This window comes from Maylandia zebra, linkage group LG23 (genome assembly GCF_041146795.1).
Source record: "Maylandia zebra isolate NMK-2024a linkage group LG23, Mzebra_GT3a, whole genome shotgun sequence".
Classification (NCBI taxonomy): domain Eukaryota; kingdom Metazoa; phylum Chordata; class Actinopteri; order Cichliformes; family Cichlidae; genus Maylandia; species Maylandia zebra.
In genome coordinates, this window is record NC_135188.1 from 14287144 (window position 1) to 14306796 (window position 19653).

Genomic DNA, 19653 nt, shown 5'->3' on the forward strand with positions numbered 1-19653 from the left:
ACTTCTAGTTGTATAGAAGTCAATGGGAATTTATCTGTGACTTCAGAAAGCACTCTACCGAACACCTTAAAGGCTTAGATAATAGTTTCAAGGCATGTTGAATAAGGTGCGAGGAAGCAACCTCACACCCTTTTTATATGTACAATAAACTTCTTCTGTACTTAACTTTAGCTAAACTCAGTAAACTCAGGGTTATTAAAAACTGGATATCATACATAACATCACATAACATCAGCACAACATACTTACACATCTGGCACTGATCCCCAAAGAAGCCGTCTTTACACATGCAAAGATAGTTTCTTCTGTAACCCCGACACACGCCTCCATTCAGACAGGGGTTGGACTCGCACATGTCCTGCTCTGCACACAGACATTTTACAGTGTGGCAGAATTTATTAACAATGCATTCAGCTATCTTCACAACAATTTACCATTGGAGAGAGAAAGCCTTTTACAGGGTAAAGAGGCTTTTTGGATGATGTTATAATCAGCTGGTTTCAACAACATCGACCAGAAGTCACTTATGAAAATAAAAATGTATTAGTAGGTAGGAGCCCGGCCGATCCTCACACGTTCCTCTGTTAATGCACGGCTCCGACAGGCACTCGTTTATGTCTTAAGGCGATAAAGATGCACACATAAGTAAACACGTGCCTGTGTACAGGTGGTCCAAGTGAACGTATTTGTAAGTGTAAGCTTTCGATTGATCCTTACCTATCTGGCAGCGGTTTCCGCTGAAGCCACTGGCGCACACACACTGGTAGGATCCGATCTTATTTCGACACGTGCCTCCGTTAAGACAAGGCTGGGATAAGCACTCGTTGATCTCTGTGACAATGCAGAAATTAACAAATTAGTATGAATAAAGATAACAAGGTCATTCAATCTCAATTCAGCTGATCTTTAGAACATTTTCTGCTCAATCATCTCCAATTTCCAGGAAATTTTTATGGTTCGCACATGAAGTTCACACATATATGATGACTGAGTGAAATTTTAGCCTCAGATTTCAAATACACTTTTTTGAAAAATAGTCCATCGACCCAATTTCGGGCCTTTTTCTCGCAGTACTTTTATATAATCTATATCTAAAAAACCTGAATTAGCTGAATTTCACAATAATGTAAAAAAGAAAAAAGCTACATGAAAAACATGAAATTCTTCATCACAAAATGAAGAAAATACTACTTTAATTCAGCTCTCAGGCTGGATCGAGCAAATATGACAAGTTGCACCACAAAGAGAAAAATATCAGTTGATAGTCTAATCCAAATAGAACAAAATCCTGGAGTTTCCAGATGTTACTCTAGAACTCAGAAAATCACTTTCTTAAATATATGCACATCTTTCATTTCCTAGACCTGTCGTGGTAACTGGGGTTTCCATGAAAAATCAATTAGTACCTCCCACCTGACTCCCTCTGCTCGTTTTTACGTTCAACATAAAAAAATTACATTTTGTGTTTTTTAATTTCCATTATTTTCTGAATAAAAAGGGACATACCATCTTCTGCACAAAGAAAACTGTCACAACCAATGCAATGAAGCAAAAACTGCAAAGACAGCATTCACAGCTCACATGACCCCTTCTGAGACCTTGAAGATCTCACGATTTTTGATCATTGTGATGTCTATCACAAACTATCATAGAGAAGATGTGAACACCATTGTTGTTTCACAGCCGTTAACTACATTCACAGATGTTAAAATATGACAGCAACAGAAAATTAATTTGACACAGAAGCAATCATGGTTAGAACATCAGCCTGGAATCAGATCGTCAGTAAGTCTGAGACATTTCGTATGTTGTAACTTGTTTTGAGCAGCCGCCCATCCCACATGGTGATATGATCCTTGAGAGTTTTACCCAAAAAGCATTTTTGGAGTTTTATCCAGTGAATTATCAGAAAATAGATCAAACATCCAGGGAATAAGTGCATATTTCTGTGGGTCACAGGTAATTAATTTGTTGGAGCGTTAGATCCCCATGACACTGATGTTCGAAGACAAAAAGAACAAAGACAAAACTGCGGCTTTAGACTGAAACACTTGGAGTGATTTAGCAGCATTTTGCAGTCCTGAAAGTTAATAGGGAAAAAGTCAACCCCATCCTCATGCCTGTGCATTTCAAAGGTCTATAACTTGGAAAAAAATTGCATGAAGGTGAAACTTCCTCAAATATAACAAATATAAACAATAAAAATGTCTGATTCTGAGGGAGTTGGATTGAAACATTTTCCAAATTTGATTGATTTCATGTGGAATGACCCTGGGATCTTTTTTGAGGAGCCATCCACGTGTCCAGATGTGTTACAGACCTTAAAAACAGGCAGCTGGATCCAGTCTCCATTAACACAATCTCCCAGTAACTTCGTACTTTTCTTTAATGACCTTTTGTCTTGTTATTTTTTAAACAAAAACAAAACGATAACTAAATAAAAACCAGTGAACGAGGACAAATACAATGATGAAATGTTTGACATCTTTGTAAACTGGAGACATGAGATCCAGTCAGAACTAATTAAGTTTGTAGTTTGGAAGTGATCTAACCAGAAGTAATCTCCTGGTGCGATAAGGTTAGACATGCACATTTGATCTGACCCTGGGAAACAGTACAAGCAGCTCCCATGCTCCTTGTTTTTCATGAAAACGTGGCAAAATGTCAATGTTGGGGAGGAAGAGAAGAGTAGACATGTGAACACATTTTGCATTTGACTTTTTGTAAACCGTGTGGAGCAACTCTCACCAGTAAAAACAACAAACTTTTGAACTTTAGATTATAACTGAATCTACTTTGGATTTTGTCTGCTATAATCTTACGATCAAAATCAAAATTTGCTTCCCAATAATGAACACTGCCTGAATGCCACTGATGCTCTGGGTGGCTCTGGGAACAGACGTAAAGCCCGGGTGGCATATGTACTCTGGCATGGAGCCTGGTGTTGTTGAGGAGAACTGGACCTCAGTGTGCTTGACCTGTGGAGGTGACCCACAGCCCAGCTCTGAAACGGATACAAACATGGCGATAATGTCAGTGTGGCTGCATAGCAACACAAACTGAGGCTTAAACGAGCTCTTCCACGACACACTAACAGCAACAGAGGTGTTTTCCATTCAGGCGCCTAAAATTACCTCCAGCATGCTGCTACAGTGTGTAGACGTGAATCACCGGGTCTAATCAGGTCTCACTTTTTATAGGTTATGCAGCCGTTCTATATCTGTAAATGTGGGGCCTCTAGAGCAGCAACACTGCTAAGATTATCTTCAGACAGAAAGCCAGTATCTGTACACTTGAGCGCTCAGGATATCCCCTGTATGTTCCAATCAGCTAAGGTCAACATTGTATAAACACCAGCATCAGACTGGCATTGCTGTGTGGTGACATACGGTCTCCCTACCTGCAGAGGTATGCACCGCGCTCCTGTTTATTTCACAGTGCCTGCCGCTGTAGGCATCGGTGCATTCACACTTGTACTTTCCTATGTAGTGAAAACACGTCCCACCATTCAGACAGGGGCTGGAGGCACAGGGGTCCGGCTTCCCTGGAACAAAACATCCACATAATAAAACAGAACTTGAAGCTTTTTCATGGTAACATGAATTAATCCCATTTAATCCCTTTGACGTGTAAACTTACACGCTAAGGATGTCGTAGTGAGAGCAGACAGCTTATAAGTCTATAAGCAAGACTGAGAGTCGAAGCAGAGGTTTGGATTTTGAAGAGTTTGTCATCTCGTTCCTCCTGACGTTTACACCAGGGGGAAAATGACGCCAAGGCCACCTGGAAATACCCTCATACCCTCAGTGGACAGTCCACCACTCACTACCATTAAAAAAATGCTATTTTTTTTTAGTTACCTTAACTTTAGCTTATTAAAGATTTGATGGATTTCCGGCTCCTACTCGATGATCTGATATTGGCATGTAGATGTCTCCAGGACTGGACTTCAGTTAAACGTGTGACATTTTGGGCCTTATAACCGAAATTAAATTAAAATGAACTGAACATACTTCAAATATATTTTACTGGTGATACTTCTGCACTTTTCCTTAAGCAGTATTACAATGGTTAGACTTTAAACTGACTTGCTCGGTTTAAAAGACACTTAAACAGATGTATTAGTGACAAGGTTATCTGATGAAAGGACTGCCGTGTATTTCTGTACCTGCTTTCACGTAAATTTGAGAGTTAAAGTTTGTAAATTACAGTGGAAGGTTGGCACCCACCCACTTCGCAGTGTTTTCCTGTGAACCTGTAAGGACACACACATCGGTAACTGTCAGCCTCTTCCTTACAGGAGCCTCCGTTGCGACAGGGCCCAGAAGCACAGGTATTGAGTCTAACTGGAAGGAGACAGGGAAAAGGGAATCCTTGAAGCAGAGACCACTCCAGCTTTTAATCACACAAAATAAACCTGTTCCAGTACATTGCAATTCAAATCATAATTCAGGAAAATAGCTCATAACTCAGCCATAAGTACAAATTATCTTAAGCCTTTCAGCGCTGCAATATTTCAAGCAGCATTACGAGTAATGGCATGTTTCCTGGTGCTTTAAAGCTGCATTTGGGTTTGAGCCCGCAGTAATAACGCACAAACCTAAAGGATGTTTTTGTCACGGTGCTTCATGAATTCACACACAAGCATTCCTTTTTAAAAAAAGAGATGGTACTACCTTTCTCACAGTTCTTCCCCCAGTATCCGTACTTGCACTCGCAGGTGTAGCCTCCGTCAAGCTCATAGCAGTAGCCGCCATTCAGACAGGGAGAGGAATCGCAGACCGATTCGGGCTGTACTGAAAAACACACACCGAGACTTGACTGTGTTCCACTGCGCTGGGAAAACTTTATTCAAGCACATGGGTTCGGTCCAGATTTAAAAGGAAACACAGATTATTTGTCATTTTATGACTGGATCAATTATAAAATCTCATAAGCGCCTCCAATAACAGCATCAATCATCTATAAATTTCTCCCCACGTCGTAAATACAACCGTTTCTTTTAAAGTGAATAAAAAATGTGTTTTGTTGCAATAGCAACCAGCTGCTCGCGCACTAACACTGCTGTTGGGTTGGTGCCTGAGCCTCTTACCATAGGGGTAAAAGTCTTTGTGGTCCAGCTCCACTCTCGTCTGACATGTGCACAGGTACGCTCCTCCGTACTCCAAACACGGATTTCCATCAGGACACGATCTGCCGTTACTGCATGGCATCTGGGTCACTTCTGAGGGAGAGAGGGGTTAAAAAGTGTTTGAAAAATGACTTCTGCTTCATTTCTATGAGACTCAAGAACCAAGAGAACCAAGAACAAGGCAAGGAAATCCCCAGAAAATCAGAACATTTGATCATGCATAAAAGAAACATAAAAACAGCATGTTTGAATAAAAAAGACATACTGATTAGGGTGAAGGGCTGCACATTAAAAAACAGAATTAAAACATGTCACACATGGTGCTGACTTAAAGAACAATAAACTTCATAATTTGAAGGATGTATTAGATTTATTAGAACAGACAATCTGCCAGCTAAATTCCAGTGGACAAAGACATTTTTAAAAACTATTCTCCTAACCAAAATCTCACAGCTAGTGATACTCACTAGCTGTGGGTAAAAACACATAAACATAGCAGAGATTAAATGTGTTTTTCAGCCCATAAAATTTCACGCATATATCTCCCATACAGGTTACGAGGGATAAAAACAATACAACCAAATTTCGATCCAACTGCATGTGCAATATTTTGCATACAAAATGTGCTGTAGAAGAAGAAATCAGAATAAAAAGCTGTACTTGAGTAATCTTTAGAGTTTCCACCACTCACCCTTTACATGCTCTCATCCTTTGCCACTGGGCATTTTACGATTAACTGCACTAGTGTGGGGAAACCACGGGGGGTCCTTTCTGGATATACCCTGCTTCTGTGATCTTTAAGTAATCGAAGGTCTTTTATGACACCTGATAGGGTTAAACATATCATACCCACCGAACTGACAGTAGAGCCCCGTATAGCCTGAAGGGCACTCACAGGTCCCGTTGATGTCCACACAGACGCCACCATTCTGGCAAAGACACTCGTCTGCAAACACACAGAGAGAAGGAGAGGGAGTCAAAGCTGGAAAGTTTGCTCCAGCTGCTTAAAAGCATGCACTTAAAAGAAGTTTTCAGTGTTGGCCCAAGTGTAAACATAGACAGAAGGTATAAATGGTCAACATGTGCACCATATGCTTGCATATGTGCACCAAGTGTCTTTCATCTGCTATACTGTAAACTAAGTATTGATTCGCTGTCATTTCTCTTTCCCTAATCTTTTCCAAAAAAGCTCACAGCAGCAGAAGATTAGCAGTCAGCGCGCTGCACATCCGCTCTGTACAAATTGTAAGAATGTTTGTGTTTTCCTCTCCTTCCTAATTGCAGCAGTGGATCAAAGCACGCGGCCGTATCGCGGCTAAACCGCTCCACTTTGAAGTCCCGGGAGCTCGGTGGAGGGTATTATTTTTCTGATGATATGGAGCATATTTTGTGACCAAAACTTAAGGCCCCGAGGGCAATTAATGGATTGTTAATTTTGCAAGAGCCACTTTCATTGGCCACCTGTGCGGCCCAGGCGCTTTGATCTGGGAGCCTGATTAGGCACTTCTGCGTCCCACTACTTTCTCTTCCTTGGAGGATCGTGCTTCTTTTTCCGCTGTGCCTTCCAAGTGAGCCAGGCAGGAAAGTATTTGGGAGATTTAAGAGAGCCTATATAAGCACTGATAGTTATTTCAGCTCAAGGGTGAGAAGTAGCATGCATTTGCAATGGCTCAAATGCTGTTAAAGAGCCTTTCAGTGGGTGAAATAAAGCCTCGCAACAACTGCTATCAGTCGGTGTCAGCAGCCTCTCCTGGGAGATTGAATTAGCTTTGCTGCTGTTCTTCTTCCCTAAAACAAAATGACTTAATATGCATTTATAAAAGAAGCATTAGGCGGGGTTTTACATATTTTGTGATTAAGCTGGTTATGCAAGCAGCAGCTGTGCCTGAAGCAACAGGAGTGGTGCAACTTGCAGGGAAGCAAGTAGCGGTGCGGAAGGATATTTCAGCAGCTCTGTGTGCAGAAATGGCCTGAATACCATAGAGCAGCTTTGACTCATAAAGAGGCCGTTTTAAGTCTAGACAAAGCACTTCCTCTTGTTGGTAAACTAATAAAATGTGCTATAAAACAATTATTCACAACATCAAGCGACTGGTTCCCGTAATAAACTGGGCGAGGCCGTGTCAGTTTTGATAATTACAATAATCCATCATCACAGCAGCCTCTTCCAGGGCAGAGATCCAAATTCCTGTGGGATAGCACAGCTCCTCTTCAAATACCCCAGTCTGCCTCTCTACCTGCCCAGCTGCCTGCAGTGAGCATCAGCCGGGCCAGCTGCACAATACCTTCACAGTTGTCACCGTAGAAGCCTGGAGCACACGTGCAGTTGTAGATTCCCGAGCTGGTGTATTCACAGATCTGGTTCTTCTTGCAGTCCAGCTCTTCACATGAGGCTGGAGATGAAAAAACGTGAAACGCTGTGATGTGAATAATATGAGAAAACGTTTTGCCAAAGCTTTAACTGGAGCTGCGCTTGCTTTTACCTGTCTGGTTTTCTGCCTCGGTGGGGTTGACCTGAACTGGTAGCAGCTCTGAGAGGGGGAGACAGGAATGCCCTTTAAAAGGTGGTTCATTCAAGCAGATATAATTCCTCACCTACCGCCTACCTCACTCTGAAATGAGCGTATAGGACAACTCCAGTACGTTTGGCATGAATGAAATGTCATAACAGCCAGCATTATAGCTATATTATACATTAGAACTATATCTTTCACCAGATTTTATTTATTTATATTTATTCTTTTTAATTTTCTGGCACTTTTCAGGGTTCTGGATGCAGGGGCAACAGTTTAAGCAGAGATGCCCAGACCTCCCACACCGCCTCCTTCAGTTCTTCTGGGGGCTTTGAGGGGACAGTAAGACTACAAGGGTGTTATTTAAAAGTCAGGCCATTTCCATCATCTTGCTAGAGTGTGATGGGTCTTTCCCATAGGAAGCATCCTTGTCAGATGCTGAACTAGTGGTTCCTTTCGATGTGGAGGAGCGACTCTGAGCTACTGCTTAGTGATTGGGCTCTGGACCCTATTTCAATATTTAAGAAATTTTAAAATCTTTATGAAGATTCACACACATGCAGGTACCTGATTTTACTTTAGTGAGTTTTTTAAGCACATAATAATGTCATGTTTAGTTTAACTGTAGCTTAGTCGCCGTTACCCTTTACATCCTTGGATAAAACATAAAAAAATAATGCTGATTTTTCCTGCATTTTAGAATTGTTGTTAAGAAAATTTCATAAAGGGATCACAGATTCAGCACCACCATATTCAAGTGGAAAACATCTTAAAATTTGAGATAAACAGATGCTGATCAGATGTCTGCGCAATGCAGTGTCACGGCAAAACATGAAATGGACACGCCGGTCCACTGTGTCTAATTGCACACTTTGCCTCTCCAAAGTGTGAAAAGGACACACATGCAGAAGTTTCAGAAAGTTGCAGAAAGCTACAGTACCAGCAGAGGGAGATATTTTATTTCAAGCCAACATAAAAATAATCACAGTAAAATATGTCTGTGTAGGCTCTCAGTCATCCAGGTCACAGCAATCCAAGGATCTGGACATTATTACATGACAATCTATGGGGACTGACTCATTTTAGAGCCTCTAGTGGACATTAGTGGAACTGCAAGTTTTTTGGCACTTGATACCGGGTTTACTTTTCAGCTCTCGATGTTGCTGCTGGAGTTTGTGGAAATGAGGAGGATGGACAAATAAATACAGCGGTGACCTCATCACAGGGAAACTAACCTTCATACTCCGATAAATAACTGGCACACTTTTCTCCTTCATGATTAGGGATGTTTTATCATACTTTCACATATCCTTTTTGAACACAGCTGTCAGCAAACACATTGCCTTCTCAGTATTTAGGGTCACAAGTGATATTTCTGGATGTAAAAATCCATGACCAGAATCTCAATTACAAACAAACTGCTGAGCTCTTTAAACAGACCCAAACACTAGAGTTTCTCATAGCTGAGCTTTAAAAAAAAACCCGTAACCCTGTCTGTTATTTAAGGCTATATTTACTCTTGTCAAGATTTATGTCTATTAAGGCACATTTGTTTGACTTCATCAAATAAACTGTGTGATAAAGAACGATGAAAATATTTGCTGTGGCAATAGAATGAAATTCCTAATGTTGGAACACTGGAGAAGCAGCTCAGCTACAAACACTCCAAAAGACCTAAAAATGTTCCCCCTTTGTGCTCGACCCACTTGGATAAATGCCACGTAACGGAAAGCTAAACAGGAAGGTTATGTCAAGAACTTCTTCTCTGAACACGCTCTTCTGCTCACCTGTCTCACAGAGTGTCCCAGTGAAAGCAGCGGGGCACGTGCAGGTGAAGTTGTTCACCCGGTCGATGCACTCCCCTCCATTCAGACAGGGCTGCGACTCACACTCGTCTATGTCTGCAGGATTAACAAAAGCCACTTAATTAGACACGAGAGCTTTATCTGCTGTTGAGTCATTAAGATTTATTAATCGTCAGGGGGAAAAACGAGACATTATTGAGTAAGACGCTCTGCTGGATTAGGAGCACTGAGCTTCCCTCCGGAAAGCGTACAGTTTCACTGACCAGGTGTGTGGGATTAACAATAATCTGGTCTCATGTACAAACAAGAACTCATGAGCTGTGCTGAGCTCGATTATTAAATCCACCATTAGATTCAAGTTTCATTAACAATTAAAGAGAACTAGTAAAAAAAGGTTTTTGGTTTGGAGGCCGACGTGACTTTGGTGAACTTTCTCCCCCCCCACAAAAAAAACCAGTTGGTTTGCAAATCCATTCAACCGTAACCCATTTGTCTAGGTAGACTGGGAAGCTCTTTGGAAAGAAGCATCTGCCAAAAGACTCAGTTTGATGTAGAAAGCAGCAGAAAATATTTCCTCTGGAGAATGATGCCTACTTTCCCCCCGCTCACCTGTCTCACACAGGACACCAGTGTAACCCGGCTCACACACACAGGTGAAAGCGCCAGCGCCTCGTACACACGTCGCGTTGTTGAAGCACGGCCTGTCTTTGCACTCGTCAATGTCTGCAACACACACACGAGCGTGCGCACATACACACACATGTAGAGAAACAGAGAGACACGCTCATGGAATATTTACTCAGCTGATTAATATATCCGCCACACTGTTCCCCTCACTCTCCAAGTATGTGCTGCTGGCTGCGAAAGGTATTAAAAGAGGTCTGATACATCTCCACAGGCTGGACTGTGGGAAGAAGCACAGAAGCTCCAGAGAGGCTGGACCAAGATATCCTAAAAAAACAAAACCCCTCAACCTTTTCTGTGGTGAAAATGCTAAACTGGAGCAATTACAGTGCGGCACTCCACAGTTCACACACGGTTTGAAATAAGCAGTTTTCAGCTTTTCTGCTTTGTAGCAAATAAACAAACCACAGACATCACACAAAACTTTTTCTGTGATAGCATGACATATGAAATATGTATTACTTAAATTAACTGCATTTCTTCCAGATCAATAGGAGAAATTTTAAATAAAAAATATATTTCCATTTAAGTTAAAAGTACATTTTTAAAGTTGCAAATATGAATGATCAACTGGAAAAGATACCACTTTATGGTAATGTGTCAGTTTTACCTGTTTCACAAAGAATCCCAGTGTAACCAGGTGGACACTGACACATGAAACTATTAATCTGGTCTTTACAGGTCCCTCCGTTCTGGCAAGGCTGTGAGGCACACTCATTGACATCTACAGTGACAGGAACACAAAACACAGAGGAGATAGCATGACATTTTTAATTTGAGAGAATCCTCTTGTCAGGGTCAAGTAATGAGAAGAAACTGATACAGGTATTAAGGAATTATCCAGGTGTCCCTTCGGTGAGGCAGAGAAAATCTGCTGACATTAATTTTCCTCATCTCAGGTAGTCAGGAAGTCATTCACAATGTGCAGAGCGACAGAACAGGAAGCAGTGTGAACCATAACTCACCGATTTGGCATCTTCGACCGGTGAAGCCAGCCAAGCAGGAGCAAGTGAAGGAGGGGTTGCCTTTAATACAGTCATCGATGCACTGGCCTCCGTTCAGGCATGGGCGGAGGTGTGGGCACACTGACGCTGCAGAAGGAGGTCGATGGAACTGTTTAGTTAATCTTTTGTAAGTTTAGTGTTAAAATCTGGCTGTATTAGAAAACGACTTTAACCCAAGAGGAATCACGACGATGAGCCTTGTGTAAAAACTAGTGTAAAACTTTATTAATTATGCTAAACTTACCTTAGATTCAATTTAACAATGACAGGATTTGTTTTAGATCTGTTTTTTAGATCTGGGTAGGTGGCATTATGCTTTTCCTTGTTTTTTTTTAAATCATATATATGTACTGTTCCAGTCTTGTGTCATATTAAACATAAACCAAAGTTTGAAATAAAGAGGTCAGAGTATGTGCAGTAATCCCTGTGAGCACAGAGCTCAGGCTTCAGACTCTGAACACTCAGTTTTAAAACATTTTTTTTAACTCTTGGATCTGTATGATGTCATGTATTGTGAAAGAGTTCAGTTTCTGAGATGTAGCCAAAAAACAAAGAGCTAAAAAGGAAGCCAAACATTATGTAAAAACAGCTTTGTTTTAGGCAGTGGCTTAGCTGGGGGACACGGTAACGAAGATAAAGAAGGATTATTGTTTTACCTATAAATCATGCAAAGCAACTCTAGTAAGGTTCTTCATAAAAATAAGGAGGTGGAAATGATCACTGTGTCTGTTTATTATACCTAAATCTCTGCTTTACTTGTGAGGTCTACCTGTTTAGATGGTGTCCGGCACCAGTGCTATTACTTATCCAGGCCTTGCTCTAAGTTTATGCTGTGTTAGGGAAAATAATCTAACATCTACATTTACCACATTCTAGTCTCTTTTATTTAAAAAGAAAAGAAGCTAAATGGTTTGTTCCAGACTAGGACACTGAACTAAAGGGCTGCACCAAAGTCCAATATAAGACAAATAAGGATTATTTTGAGCTATGAATCATGCAAATCTGAGTCCAAGAACATTAAAATGAAGCTAAAATGAGCACAGTAGCTTTCCTTAAGACAACAAAGTGGATTTGAAGAACTAATCCCCAAAGACCAGCACTTACCAGAGTTATTGCAGCTTCCCACTTCTACATTTGCGTCATCTATGCGGAAGACCCATCTGCCCGGGAAGCCCACATTGGTGGTTGCCTCAACATTTACGACATCAGCTGTGCGAGAGCCAGGGATGTTGAAATAGCGCTTGCCATCACCAGCGTTAAAACCTGCCTGGGAAGAGGCAGACATAATAAAGAAAAGAAAAAAGAAAAGAAAATAAAAAAAGCTGAATTACAGTTTAGATTAATGCTGTCGGAGAGCGTATCACACCGGAGGTACAACGTCTGCAGATAAACATGTGACCTTACCTGTGCTGCAATCCCGCCTAGCCCAATGAGGTTTCCTCCGCTGCTGGCATGCATGCCTGTGGTCCAAGTGATGTTATTGTATTGGAATATAGTGAAGGAAAGCTCTCCGTCTGTAATGAGCACCACTTGGAAAGTATTCACCTGCAGAGAAGAGAAACAGGCTCAGATAAATGGCTTCCTGATTTCTAGGAAATTCTGTAAGAATCAGAATCCTCAAGGTGATGATTTACTCAGGCCATTCATATAAAACTACTGTAAGACTCAAGAAACCAAACTATATCCCTGGTTAAGAGTCACTTATCTAGACCCTAAAGACACTTTAAAGAGGGCTAGTTCTGTTTTTCCTTATACTCTGCCATGTATCTCCTGTTCCATTGTTGGATGATCATATTAAACATGGTCAAGGTTTCAAAAATGAGGTCAGTGTATGCAAAAGCAATTGCTGTGAACTAAAAGCTCAGACTTCAGACTGCTCTAAACACTCAGCTCATAAAAGACTGTAGATAAAAGATGAAACAAAGAGCAGAAGTGCCTTCAATCTGCATTCCTGCTAATGGGCAGCAGGAGGTAGCTCGTCTCTATACAAGCTTTCAGCTAATTGTTTTTCTACTTTTGGATCTTTAAGATGCAACCACATTAGTCCCACAAACCTGCTGTTCAAACTTTCTGTTTTTGAGGGGCAACCAATCAAAACTTGCCCCTTAAACATTATTTCTAAACCTTTTTCTGGCACAAACCATTCCAGAAGACAAAATAAATTCATGCTGATTGTATTCATTTGAATGCAGATTTAAAATAAATAAATAAATAGAATTGGAAATGAGCATGATAGGCCCTCATTGTACTGCGTCTACATGGTTGCAGGATGTTAAATGAGAATTCATACTGGTGTTTGAGAGTTTCCTCCAAAGAAGGTGACTTGATGCCATGTAGAGATGTGGACCCACGTTGCATTGAAGTTGGGGAACTCTGAAAAGTACGTCCTGACATCACCCGAAGCCTTCCTGAGGATCACAGGATCCTGGCTCTCTCTGTAGAAGACTGTCCCGGCTCGACGGTTGTCCACATCAGCCCAGAACGGCGCCACGACCCTTCTGTCTCCAGCGATTGGAAAAGCTACAGGTGTGAACTGCGACACCTCTCTCAGGAAGGACACAAGGCCATTGTTGTTAACCTGAGACGGAGGAACAGCTGGAGTTAAATCAGTAATAAACTGATAGATTTACATATCAGATTTAACCACTGTGAATTCTTTGGAGGACTTGGTGGGGTTAGCGTGCTGAGGAAGAGCTGGAGGGAGCATTTCTGACCTCACAAAATAAACAGCAGCATGGGGTGGTGAAAGTTCCCATAACGGATGTTTGCACTTTCGTGTAGCGAACAGACACTACTTTTATTTCAAATAACGACGGCAGCTGAAAAAACCCAGTTTCTGCTGATCACACACCTGCAAAGTCATCACAGCAGGAAGAACTTCACGGTCTGTAAATCCATACATTTGCCCGCAGCAAAATAACCAGGTAAACGAATCTGTCCCCTGTGAGAAATGTGCATGGATGTTCTACTGCATGGCAGAATATAAGCTTCTTAAAATATGTAAAGTAATGAATTAATCACTTGATTAACTGATTGGGAAGTCATCAGATATTACATCAAGAGTCACACTAATAATCAGGAAAAATATATATTTATTGGTTTATTTCTGGATTTTCTTTCTTTTATATCGTTACAATCGAAACAGCTGGACTTATAGAGGCCAAAAACAGGATCATTTATTTATTAAAAACTAAGTTTCCCTAGAGTTGCCCAGGAGAACCTACAGAGAGGACATTACATACCTAACCTGACACGTGTCAAAAAGAGCAGAGACAGTGACGCTCTTCACAGACCGCTTTGAAAGGAGAAAGCCTCATGACACAGTCAGAGCAGAGAGCAGAGGGCACAGTTGACTCTTCTGTGGTATACACGTTTAGTTGGTCTCCAGCTGCATTGGAAATAACATTAATATCAGAACTTTGTTCTGCTAAATTATCCATAATGTTGTTATATATATGTATGTATGTATGTTTGCTTGGTGCTCAGCTCAAAGTTCAAACTTTAACCCTGGAACCAAGAATGAGACAGGCCACTGAAACTAGTTCTCAGAAATTCAGGTGGACACGTTTTTATAAAATTTGTTGTTACAAATTATTATAAAGTTTGGATGAGAAATTTGCACAAAAGCTGCAATCTGCCCATTCTTCGTGGTCACCTTTTTGAATACACACAATCACATACACATTCAGCTTTCCTCTGAGCTGTCCTCTTTTCAATTAAGCAGCATGACTGTCATTAGGTTTTTCAATTGTAGCCACAAAAACACCTGGGATAATAGCTAGGATACTCTCCTCCTGAAGGGACACTGCAATAAGAAAGTGAGAAAATTAAGCATAATTTAGGAAGGAGTCTACCTGTGCGGACTTTGTGCATAAAAAAGAGTGGATCTGAAACCCAACTATTCATTAAATGACATAATACAAATGGGTCACAGTGTTCACCAGCTGGGGTTCAGAAAAGATAATTGCACCCACACAAAATGAAACTGGTGCTTTCCAGCAGTAACCTCTGTGGGGATCAGCCCACATAAGAGCACATAATTTTACAATTTATTAATTGTTGTTCTTTTTAAAAAAAAAAAAAAAAAAATTAAAATAAACCACTGTTCCCAGTATAATTCATGTTCTCCTGATTCCTGAAAAATGAAATTTTTCTTGGACATTAGGAAAGGTTAGGAGTTGTGTTGAACTAGTGAACCCAATCCCTGAATATTCAGTCTTCCAATCCTTGTCTATATGTAGGATCATGGTTCTCAAACTAGTGGTCCACAAAGTAATTATCTATAAGTCCATCATTTTGCTGTTCCAAACTGGGAGCACTGTAGCTCTTAAAGCATCATATTGTATCTGGATTTGTGCTTGCTAGCTAGCTGGTGAGCATGGACAAACATTTGAGTCAGTCTTCATGATCAAGTGATGCCAAACCCAAACCAGCTAAGTGGAATTATGAGAGCATCCTTGTAAATGTTCCCTGGCTTCGAAAGTATAAGAACCACTGATGTAAGGCTATTTGGCCAGCGGTAGGGGTGAAGGGACGGTCTGGGCAGAGTGCAGGAAAAACTTTTTCAAATCCCGATGTTGACAGGTACGATTAAACCTGAGTGGAGAGGAAAGTTCTGCGGGATAAAGGGCTGAATCCGTGTGAAAGGCTTTCATTCATGCATTATTTCTGTGCACCCACAGCATGAGATTCTTCCCTTCATAGCACCAACCCTGTTTCCGCTAAACTCTGGCGTGAACTTTACCTCTCTTTTAACATTCAGGCCGAGCTGCATATGACAGTGACAAAGCAACGTCAGATGGCTCAGCTCTGCTCCACGCATGTATGAAAACCATAATTTGAAGGACTTTGCTGTAAAAACAGCAGAGGAAGTTTTGTTTGGCACAGCACGGGGGCTCAGTTAATTGCCCGACCACAGCCTTCCCCTCTGCACCAGGGTGATGTGGTGAGAATGTGGCCAATGTGTGGGGGGGAAACATTGGAGCGAGTGCAGGGGCAGGGCCCGGAGGTCAGCCAGAGCGCCATCCGATACTGGGAGAAAAACAAGAGAGAGGGCACAGCGCTAAAGGAATGGAAGGACGCACATGAATTACAAACCTTGCACACCCACATGCCCACTAATGAGAGACCTGTGGTGGCAGCGGTCTGGAAGTGAATCATCTTACAGCAGAATTAGTGTAGGAAGTCATGAACACTAAATAGAGTGTATATTCTAATACTGGAATATGTTTAATCACCTAATCGAATCTCTTGTAGCATCTGGAACGGCTTAAAGAAGTGTATTTATACTTCTTTGGGTTTTTTTTAATGCTACTTTAATATGAAAATGACCTCAGAGGAATAAAAATGAACTTGGGACCCTATTGCTTTGCATCATATCGCATTATTTTCCTGTGCTTGCGTTTTCTAACTAGATTGTACCAAACCGGAGAAGGATGTTCCTACATCACACTCGTGGGAGAGTGAATGGGTTCAAAGCCAGTGCCATGTGTTGCGCTGTAACGTGACCAAGGTCAGAGTCAGACCGAAGAGTGGTGCGATCATTCAACCTTGTAAGAAGCATCTCTCGCCCCATATTTCTTACTCTCACTCTGAACGGTGCCACTTCTTTCTGCTTCTTCCAAACGCTCTTGTTATTTTTTGGGAATTCTTTGCCGGATACATCCAGGATTTTGCTTGGGTGGTTTTCTTTAGAGCTGAGCAATTTATGTAGTAAAATAAACTTTCATCTGGCTTAAGTCAAGCCAAAGCAAACCCCTAAATGAAAAAGGTGCCCATGGATCGGCTCAGGAAAACATTAGTTTTCCTTGTCAGAAACGGAGGTTTCACAGCTACAACCCTGTCCAATTATTTGACGAGACCAGAGGAAGTGACTGCAGTCTACAGTCTGTGCACTTGGCCTGTAACTCCTTAGCCCCGGCTCACCTTATGCTACAAAGAGTTTAGAGCGAGGCAATAAATCCTGTCGACAACTGCAGGGAAGCACTGAAATGCTTTCACAGAACGGGTGAAGTGGAGGGTTGGTGTAATATATACGTAAAGGCACTCAAATAAAGTCTTAATTTGTCAGTCATACAGTTAAAAGTGCAAGAGCTTAAAATGACTTCTATCAAGGACCTCATTTGTCATCTACAGGTTACAATCAAGCAGCAATCTCTTGGGTTGAAAAACGAAGCCATAAATTGCAACTCCATGAGTGCCCACTTGAGGCTGACTCCAAAAGTGACCCAGTCCCCATAGACTTCCATGTTAAAATGTCTAATTTTGTGGCAATTTTGTTCCCATCCTGGGAAACATAAAGGTTTCATTGTTCTCCCTCTTCTACATTGGGCTTTTTTAAAATACTAGATACTGGAGTTAGTCACTTCTGTTGGCAACATAACCAAAAATGATGGCAACCAAAACACCAGGATTAAAGTTTCAAAATGCAGAGTCCAAAATCAGCTGCTGACTTCACACTTTGTGAAATATCCCACCTTCAGTCTTTTTTTCTTCACATTCTGCCACATACAAAACCAAACAGAATACCAGCACTGCTAAATATTCTTCTAACAAAAATCAATTACTGAGGAAGACCATACACAGTATAAGAGATGGATGTAGCTTTACAACTGCATTCTTTTTAATGGCCTCCAGGGGCTGATACCTGTGGCTGGAAAAAGATTCCAGTCCTCTAGAAGTCTATGGGATAATGTCCCTCAGCCCTGACCTCAATAAACACTTTCCTTTGAGTTTATGGCCTCATTCACTTATTTCGGGTCCATCCAACCACCCATTTTCTCCCACTTATCCAATTCAGGGTCGCTGAGGGCCTTTACCAGATGTTAATGGTCAAAAGTCACAAGTCTACTGTGGGGATTCATATTGAGTCGTGCTAAATGGAACATAAAGTCTGTTTTGTAAATTTTGGCCATTCTGTGTCAGAAAGGACGATAATCCAAAAACAGATTAAAACATTGTTAGCCAATGAGTGCGCGGGTCAGAGCCCTGTGTCGCTCGTCACATTCATCTTGCCCGTGGGCAAAGTAAATGTGTTTCGCAATGAGTCGTCATCAGTGCAAACTATCAATAATCTCTCACTGTTAGAAGATTTTTAGGTTTGACACTTTTATTCATGATGTGGTTTGTGCTTATAATGCTTTTGTAGACAGTTAAAAAAATGAATGTGATCAATATATACATGTATACGATTCTTTAGTGTACTGTAACATTTTAACGCATTACTTTTTGTATTTTGATGACTTTTTCATGATGATTAAATAAATCTATATTTTTATGATTGCTTCCTGTCATGACGTTTTTCGTGAGGGCCACCATAAGATTGATTGTGCTCTATGTTTCTTGGTGTTTGGACCTCACCCGTTTTTTTGTGCGTGTAGTAGATTTTTTTTTTTTACATTGCTTTAATGCAACGTGTTTGTCTCCACACAAAAAAATATTAAGAGTCAGTATTTTTTGGGGGCACTTGACACGTGTACGAGTTGGAGTCGAATCTGTTGCTTTGTATGTACTGCCAAAGAAAAAGCCTACATTTCGTTCTTACATACAGAACTGTATTGTTTTATCCTGAGTGCTGGGAACACCCAGGCCAGGCATTCATCGGGCAATCACCACCACACACTTGACCTTTGTGTAGTGCATGTGCAAGAGCACGCAGGCATTGCTCAGTCATCACGAATAAAAGTCCCGAATCTCAGAAAGAATCACTGTGGCCATAACTAAGCAAATACGAGATGCTTGACTTCTTCCATCAACAAAACTAACAAAAGTTTTTCCTCATGAGCTGAGATTGATTAACATTGTTGGGACATTCCTACACACACCGGTGAACAGTGGGGCATTTCATTTATTTTTGGGTCATGCATTACCTGTGAACAAATAAATACTCCAGCTTTGCTGTAGCTGAAGTACTCCCATTGTGAGTAAGTGTTAGTTTTAGAGACATTTCCCTTAAACTGCTTCAAAGTGGCATCAGCCTCCTCCGCTAACTCTCTGCAACAAAGAGAAGAAGTGTATTCCCAAAAGCCCGATTCTTTAAAAGAGCATCATTCACTTGAACACTTTAAGATGTTTTTAAGTATGTGCAGAAAAATCGTTTCCATTGGAGGATGAACTGCTTCTAATATAACACACATCTCTCATCCTACACATGCATGTAAAATGCACCCATGCAGAGTACAAAGAATAAAACTCTACGCACACATATTTGGGCCATACACGGTGGTGAGTGAAACGAGTGAATGAAACTGTACAAAGTGTTGGTGCTCTTCAGAAGACCAGATCAGCACTAGCAGATGTGTAATCTGTAAAAATACAGATATGCTGTAGAACGTTCTCGGTGGAAACATTTAAATGTACTGAAATGTTGTTTACGTGCATTTATTTCCAGTGACAGTCTATTTAATCCACTGAAAGACTTGGGACTTTTTCCACTATCCATGAGAGTTTCTCTCTGCACTAACTCCCTTTGATCGTGCCCGTCTATTCTCACATCTGCTTTTAAACTTGTGTTCTTT

The 19653-nt window shown here is 41.1% G+C and overlaps 1 protein-coding gene across 1 annotated transcript in view; it reads right to left on the bottom strand.

Moving 5' to 3' along the window:
- Positions 1-19653, bottom strand: part of sned1 (sushi, nidogen and EGF-like domains 1) — a 30933-nt gene that overhangs the window by 9250 nt on the left and 2030 nt on the right. Inside the window, exons 2-17 of the mRNA XM_004552964.4 lie at positions 13428-13715; positions 12542-12682; positions 12242-12404; positions 11099-11224; positions 10744-10857; positions 10059-10172; positions 9432-9545; positions 7615-7662; positions 7417-7524; positions 5985-6077; positions 5093-5224; positions 4677-4796; positions 4230-4346; positions 3401-3544; positions 718-831; positions 250-363 (exon numbers count right to left, since the gene is read on the bottom strand). Of these exons, the coding sequence (XP_004553021.2) occupies positions 250-363; positions 718-831; positions 3401-3544; positions 4230-4346; positions 4677-4796; positions 5093-5224; positions 5985-6077; positions 7417-7524; positions 7615-7662; positions 9432-9545; positions 10059-10172; positions 10744-10857; positions 11099-11224; positions 12242-12404; positions 12542-12682; positions 13428-13715 (2050 nt within the window). The remainder of the gene's footprint in view (positions 1-249; positions 364-717; positions 832-3400; positions 3545-4229; positions 4347-4676; positions 4797-5092; positions 5225-5984; positions 6078-7416; positions 7525-7614; positions 7663-9431; positions 9546-10058; positions 10173-10743; positions 10858-11098; positions 11225-12241; positions 12405-12541; positions 12683-13427; positions 13716-19653) is intronic.